This window comes from Achroia grisella, unplaced genomic scaffold (genome assembly GCF_030625045.1).
Source record: "Achroia grisella isolate CSIRO2021 unplaced genomic scaffold, CSIRO_AGI_Agris_v1 utg2823, whole genome shotgun sequence".
Classification (NCBI taxonomy): domain Eukaryota; kingdom Metazoa; phylum Arthropoda; class Insecta; order Lepidoptera; family Pyralidae; genus Achroia; species Achroia grisella.
The window spans coordinates 1-7,964 of NW_026712769.1; the positions used below are offsets into that span (position 1 = coordinate 1).

At 38.7% G+C, this 7,964-nt stretch overlaps 2 protein-coding genes across 2 annotated transcripts; both read right to left on the bottom strand.

The window, feature by feature from the left end:
- Nucleotides 1–3,472: 3,472 nt before the first annotated feature.
- Nucleotides 3,473–4,159, bottom strand: LOC131843167 (uncharacterized). Its single transcript, XM_059191779.1, has one exon. It carries the CDS (start codon nucleotides 4,157–4,159, stop codon nucleotides 3,473–3,475), a length of 687 nt encoding a protein of 228 aa, XP_059047762.1.
- Nucleotides 4,160–4,169: 10 nt separating this feature from the next.
- LOC131843168 (uncharacterized) lies at nucleotides 4,170–7,921 on the bottom strand (the record flags this gene model as incomplete). Its single annotated transcript, XM_059191780.1, has 1 exon — nucleotides 4,170–7,921. A coding segment is annotated over one exon (3,752 nt), but the record flags the coding sequence as incomplete, so codon positions are not given.
- Nucleotides 7,922–7,964: the final 43 nt, after the last annotated feature.

Sequence of the window (7,964 nt, forward strand, 5' to 3'; positions counted from 1 at the left end):
CTTACGGCCTTGGCTGATAGGCTTCAAGCCGCCACTGACAGGTGAGACTCGAATGAATTTCGATTAATGATCGATTCTGTGAATCGATCAGAATTTGGTGACACAGTAAAGTGCTCAAAACAGAAAGCATTGATAAAAAAGTTAATGATCAACAAATGAATTTTTGACTATTTCAAACATATGTAGTGCCATATTGGGCTTGGCCAAATTGTGTATTAGTAGTGCTGAATTACACAAAATCACCTTTAACTAGCAAGAACCTGAATTCATAACACTGAAATTGATATCCTACTTTTTCACTGTACTTATACTCTGAACATCAAAATCTGCATACATTTTTGTACATACCTACCTTGATAAGTAGATGATGATGATTATGACATCCTGTCGTCCCTCAAAAGGAAAGTCTCGAAGAAGGCTTTTTAATTTTTAGAAGTTCAAAGTTACGTATATATTTTAAACCAACTATTTCCACCCACAGATACCAAGCCCTAGTAGGGGATGTGCGTTGTTTGTTGATGTTGAATGAGATGAGAAACTCGCGATTATCGTTAACTTTGTTTATTTACGAAAATCGTTACAAAAATGTTAGTTGAATGCACGCCCGTGTACGATGACGACCGAAAATGCACTAAAAGCTAAAAATTGTGGGCCGAGGCTCACGTGTTTGCGTAAAGGTGTTCGGTTACTCCGAACATATTCCCGACCAGCAAAGATGAGGGAGGCTGGGGTGTGCATCCATTACAAAAAAAGTATAAAGTATAAACAAAAATACAAAAAATATTATTATACAATGTTAAACAAAAATAGAAAAATATTATTCCGAATCGTTATTAAAAACTAATTTACGGAACACGGGTCTGGGTTTGCTAAACTCTTTCATCTCGTGTTCTTCTTGAGCTTGCGATTGGTGTTTGTTGATCCTAGAAGTCCTGGGCATTGGTTGAGGTTGATCGTCTCTTCCGGGGTTGTATTCCAGCTTCTACATAATTTTCGATATAGGAAAACAGCGCATAAGATAACCACTATCCCCAATACGATGTAGATAACCGCATAGTGATGTATGTCGTGGTTAGACATTGAAGTGATACTTTCATATTTCTGTTCTTCTTTCAACTGTTTTAACTTCAAGTCTATCTCTCTAAGCAAGTTGTTGTGCACTGTTTCTGTTTCATTTGATTGGTTGTCCAAATTGTCCTCGTATCCTTGATCAATAGTCAGATTGATTATGTGGTTAATCGGTGCCAGGACTGCTGTTTGAGTATCATATTTGACCTTAAATTGACTCTCATAGTGTTTGTGTCCATGTATTGTAAAAGAGTTTGTTGTCATTACGCAATCGCTATCAAGAGTAATGACATTAGCGCGCATAAGTATGTGCGGCGTAATCCGATCTCCGCATATGATTCGCACTTGACACTGCTCGCAACATACATATAAATATGTGTTTATTTTTGTTAATGAAATGAACTGGCTTTTGCACGCGTCACTGCTTGTTTTGCATACATTATTTCTCTCCAGTATGCAAAGATCTTCATCTGACTTCATCTTGTATATCGGTGTGTTTGAGTCACACATGTATGTTGAGCTTCCTCTGGTTATACATTTCTGTAATATTTCTGTAGTTATAGGTGAATAATTGTCTTTCTGTAAGTTAATGGCAACGTAATCTGAAACTGGAGTGATTGCGAGAGTCATGTTTTTTCTGTACAACTTCGGTACTGCAATGAGGTGATAGAGATCATAAGTTTCTCTGTTGATTAATGGTATTTTTATCTCGAATATAAAATACTTGTCTGTAACTCTGGCTCTTATCTTCATAAGTTCGTATATTTGTTTCAAATCTGTGTGAATGTTTTCAATCGGTAGAGTAACGTCGCCTGTTAATAAGCCAGAAATAACATTCAATTGATGTTGTAGTTGTTTTGGTGTTAATAAATGCAGATTTACTCTTCCCTGGTAAACATCAGAAATAGTGTCCAACATCATGTTTTGAATGTTTTTCAGATTTTGAAGCATACTGTTCGCTGCAATTGCTGTTAGAATAAACTCTTGCTGTTTTGTTATTTCGTTTACTTCCGCTTGGATAGTGTTCAAAGCTTTATCAAGGCTGTTCAGGTGTTTGTTTATGACTTTATGTTGCATGGCAACCATTTTCTCCATCCTTTTAATTAAGTTGTATTCAGATTCTACTACCGATGTTTGATTACTCCACAAATTCTTCAAATGTGCTTCGTTTCGTTTTATAAGTTCAATGTCTTGGGCGTACTGTTCTGCGAAGCGTTCATCTAATACGCCGAACAGTCCATTGGCGAGATATCCAATGCCGTTGATAAGCCCGCGACGCCGTCTGGAGTGCTCTATGAAATGTTGTGTCAGCAACAGCTGGTTATAATACTGCAACTCCGTGTACTCGTGACTTTGTTGTGGTACAATCATGTTACATTTGTTGGTATTGTTCATGCGATTGCAGGATTGTTCCAGATAGCTTGAATATTTTTTGAAGGCAGTTATTCCTTCCCAGTACGGTGACATATCGTAGTAGGCTACCAACGTCCACTGGTGTCGTATGAGTTGCATTTTGGCAATGGGATCAAAGTAGATTGCTTGATTTTCGTTCAGTTGGGTGATGTTACTTGTTCCGTAGGCATTTGAAATAAGAGTCATAAAGAATGTTAGTGCCATCACAACGGAGTACAATGTAGCGGAAATGCAGTGCCTCTTGTTTCCTTTCTTTCCTGTTTGTTTAGTTTGTTTGTTATCAGTTTTCGTTTCAGGTTCATCTTGCGCGGGTCGAATAGGTAATAAACACAATTTGACTATTGGCCGCTTGATGATCCCATGTTGAGTTTTCAGTGAAACAACACGTACATATCCGTCGCGCCCAGGGTGCAGTTCGACTACTCGAGCCATCGCCCACTTCCCGGCTGGTAAGTTTTCATCTTGAATAATGACCAAATTCCCTACTTGAATGTTATCCTGAGGTTTTAACCATTTGTTTCGTGCGTTAAGTTGTGACAAATATTCCGACTTCCACCTCTTCCATATTTGTTGAAATAGTTGATTAGTCAAATACCATCTTGTTCTTCCATCTTCAGGTGTTTCTATGATTGTTACTCCTGCCCTGCCTGTGAGAAAGTGGGCTGGTGACAGGTAATCAAGATCATCAATGTTTTCTGTTAGGGCGCACAAGGGTCTTGAATTTAAACAGGCTTCAATTTGTGTTAGTATTGTGTAGTATTCTTCAAATGTTAATTTTTGTGACCCAATCACTCTTCTCAGGTGGTGTTTTAAGCTGCGAACCGCGCGTTCCCATAAACCTCCGGCACTGGGCCACGACGGGGCATTAAAATGCCATTCAATGTTCATATCAGCAAGTATACCCATGAAGTTGTTATCAAATGTTTGTTGCACTTGTTCGTGTTCTTGTTGTAAAATACGATCAGCGCCCACAAAGTTGGTTCCACAGTCGCTATACATATAGCGTGGGGCTCCCGCGTCGGGCCGTCATTCTTCTTAGGGCCGCCAAAAAAGCTGTACTTGTTAGATCTGTTACAAGTTCCAGGTGTATGGCCTTTGTGACCATACAAATAAAAAGTGCAATGTAACCTTTCATCGACCTTGCGTTCCTTGTTTTGTTGCTCTTGATTTCAACGAAACCGGTGTAGTCCACTCCGGTGTGGTAAAAGGGCGGGGCTGGCTCCGTACGTGCAGTGGGTAAATCACCCATTATCTGTTGATGTTGCTGTGGGTTGTTTTTGCGACAAATCACGCAGTTTCTCAGACGTTTTTTCACAGCGTTGTTCCCTCCAGGTATCCAATACTGCTGCCTCAGATTGGCCAGAGTAAGGCGAGGACCTCCATGAAAGGTAAGTTTGTGAGCTTCGTCCACTAAAAGCTCAGCCAGACGACTATCACGTGGTATGATCTTTGGATGCTTCATCTCCATGTTCAATGTTGAGTTTTCAAGTCTGCCTCCAATGCGTAAGACACCAGATGAGTCAATGAATGGATTTAAATTTAATATTTTACTTTTTGTACTTAGTCTTTGCTTATTGCGTAAACATTCAATTTCCGATCTAAATTCCATTTGTTGCACGTTTTTAATTATAAGTAATTTTGCTGCAGTAAGTTCATGTAATGTGAGATATGATGGCATGTCTGTTCGCTTAGGGTGCAAATGCACGTAACAACCATGCAATTATTCTGTTTACTTTATTGAATGAGCTGTGTTTATGCAATAATGTTTCAATAATGTTTTCTTCTTGTTCTTTAACAGTACATGATTTATTTAACCTTACTTCTTCTTCTGTTGTGTAGGTTGGGGTCTCTTGTTCTTGATTTTCGAATGTTGTGAGCCATGAGGGCCCGTGCCACCATAAAATGTTGTCTCTTAATTGTTGTGCGTATAAACCCCGACTCGCTACATCGGCTGGGTTTTCGCCCGACTTTACATAACGCCAGCATGTGCTCGGTATTGTTTCAACTATTTGTTGCACTCGGTTGGCGACGAATGTTTTCCATCGAGTTGGTTCGCCCTGTATCCATCCAAGCACGACCATTGAGTCCGTCCAACCATATATTTGTGTTTTATGTTCCGAAAGTGCATCCTGTGTTTTCTTCATAAGTTTTGCTAATAAATGTGCTCCACTCAACTCTAATCTGGGTAATGTTACTGCTTTTTTGTGAGGTACCAGTTTTGTTTTTGCGGCCAATAGCACTGGCTCTGTTTCGTCGTTGACTCGTGCGTATAAGACACAAGCAAAGGCTACAAGAGACGCATCGCAGAAGCCATGTAGTTCTATGATATCTTCCTTGCGACTGCGTATCCATCTTGGTACCTCATATTGATTAATTGCGCCGAGCTCGCTTTTAATCTTGATCCACTCCTTCTGAATTTCAATTGGCACTTCATCGTCCCATTTCATGTTTTTCTTCCAAACCCTTTGAAACAACAGTTTAAGTTTGGTTGATAAAGGTGCCATCCAACCTAGCGGATCGAAGACCTTTGAGATCTCCGATAACAGTGTTCGTTTTGTTATTCTGGTGTTGTCTTTAGGTTTGTTTGTGTTGTACTGAAATGTTAATTTATCTTCTGTTGAGTTCCAACATAAGCCCAATGTTTTCGAAATGTTTTCTGTTTTAAATGTAAATACTTCATTGTTTGATTTGTTTCCGTCCTTCTTAATGTTATCCAGTAGCTTTTTCTCATTCGACGACCACTTCCTTAAGTTAAAACCACCTAGTTTCATTAGTGCGTTCAAATCCGAGATTAACTGTTTGCCATCTTCAATTGTGTTTGTCCCATGTACAAGGTCATCCATATAAAATGCTGATTCGACAACTTTTGAGGCTTCTGGGTATGTTTCACGTTCATCGGCTGCTAGTTTTCTTAAAGTCATTATTGCCAGAAATGGAGCGGCGCGGGTTCCATATGTGACAGTTGTTAAGCAAAATGTTTGAATAGGATGTTCTAGAGACTCTCTCCAAAATATTTTCTGATACTTTTGATCTCTTTCATCTACTGCTATAAAACGAAACATCTTCTCAATATCACTCGTAAAAGCATATTTATACTGTCTCCATTTTAAAAGAAGTGTTTGTAGATCAATTTGTAAATTAGGGCCGGTATGCATGAGATCATTCAAACTGTACCCTGTATTTGTTTTATGAGAACCATTAAATACCACCCTGTATTGTGTTGTTAAAGAATCGACACGCTCAACTCCATGATGCGGCAAATAATACTCAGGTGTCTGGTTACTAATTGTTGTCGGTATCATATGTTCCATTGTTTTATATTCATTCATGAAGTTCTTATAGTCCTGAGCCAATTTTGGTTGCCTTTTAAATTTGTTTTCCAAGGTTCGAAATTGTGCCAGTGCAGTTTGTTTAGAAGACCCAAGTTTACTTGTTATGTCTTCCTTTAACGGTAACCTGACGACATAGCGTCCATCTTCTTTTCGTGTTGTAGTTTCGTTGTAAAATGTTATGCATTGTTGATCTTGTACTGATAAAGGAGACTGCTCACTGATCTCTTCTATTTCCCAAAATTTTTGTATCTGTTCAATGTTATGCACTATGTTGCACTGGTATGTTTTGGCGGTTCCACATAGCAACCAACCAAGTTTTGTTTGTTGTACGACGGGCTGAGTTGATTCGTCCCCTTTTATCATGCCACTTAAAAGAATTAAAGAATAAACATCTGCTCCAAGCAAAATGTCAATGGGTCGACTAATGTAGAAATCGGGATCCGCAAGGGATATGTTTTCAATAATGTTCCAGTTTGGCTTTTTGAATGTTTTGTTGGGTAAGTTTCCAATCAAGCTGTTCATAATAATGACGTCAGTTCGAAACTCGTAGTCACTGTAGATCGAGCGGCAATGAATGTTTAGTAACCCTTTTCCACTATTTTCCTTTTCTCCAACGCCAATAACCGTTCCTTTGCAATGTTGTCTTTTCAGATTTAACTGTTGCGCCGCCCTTTCTGTTATTAAGGAAACTTGCGATCCTTGGTCTATTAACGCTCTCATATCATGATAAGTTCCATCAGTACCCTTAACCTTCAGCATAGCGGTTGACAACAAAACCTCGGCTGATAAGTCATTTTCATTACTTTGACGCACGTGAGGGTTTTGAATTTCATTTTGTTTTGCTACATTTGTAGTCGATGTGTTGTACCCAATATTGCAGGCATCGTGAATAATGGTATTATGTTTCTTCGAGCATTTTCTACATGTTTGAGGTGATTTACATGGATTGCCATTATGACTAAATAAACAATTCATGCAGACTTTTAATTCCTTCACTGTTTTTAATTTCTGTTCACTGGACATTTCCAAGAATCTTTTGCAGTTATAAAGTCCGTGGCCGTTGTTGCATAATGGGCATTTTATTGTAGTTATGTTGCATGTTGATTTCGTAATAACTTGTTTGTCTGCGCTTCCCTTGTTGTAATTAAAATAATTGTTTGCTCGATGGTAAGGTAATTTTCCATATGATGTTGATGGATTTTGTTGAGAATATTGATTGCCAAATTTCTGTGGCAAGGTTTCGCTCTTGCGACGAGATGACTCTAGTGCAGTAAACTTTTTTTCCAAAAAGTCTAAAAAATCTTTGAGAACCGGTAACTCACGGCGATCTTTCAACGAGTCTATGTACTCGGAATGGGAGTCAACATCTAACTTTTGATCCAAAAGATGTACAAGTAAAGGGTCCCAGGTGGATATGTCCACACCCAGGTTTGTTATTGCATTAAGGCACTCTTGAGTGACGTCATGCATCTTCTTGATTGGCGCTAATGCTTGATGTTTTAAAACTGGTAAATCTAGTAACATGTTGATGTGAGATGTAAATATAAGCTTTTTGTTGTTGTAACGGCGGTTAAGGATATCCCAGCAAACTGTGTAGTTGTCCGAACTAATCGGCAAGTGTTGGATGAGACGCTCAGCTTCTCCTCGAATCTTACTCTTCAGAAACTGCATTTTTTGCGCCTTAGATAGTGAAGGATTGTTGTGGATAGCTTCCGAAAATAAATCCTTAAAGGACACCCATTGGTTGTAACTGCCGTTGAATGTTGGTACTTCTAAGTTAGGTGTTGTTTTGTCTCTATGTTTTTCCGACCACATTTTAGAGTTAATAGACTTCTTCAAACGGAGGTATTGCTTTTCGTATTTATCGTACAGTAGTTCCAACTCTTCTTTACCTTCGGCTTCCAATTCACTTTCAATCTCCCAGTGAAGACAGTCTATGATTTTCCAGCGTGATTCCAATGTTTTGATCGCATCTTCAAGTTCCCAATGTTCTAATAAAATACCTACGTCGATGTTCGATATGGTACGCTGGAAGGCTCTGTAATTAGCTGTTTGTTTTCGCAGTTTTTCGGTTAGCTTATTGTTAACATTTCCCGATTGCTTTTCCTCTAAACAATCATTGTAATACACTTTTAATTTTTTTCTCATCTA

Excerpts from the sequence above, each read along its gene's own strand:
- LOC131843167 (XM_059191779.1), bottom strand. The coding sequence starts at position 4,159 with ATGCCATCATATCTCACATTACATGAACTTACTGCAGCAAAATTACTT.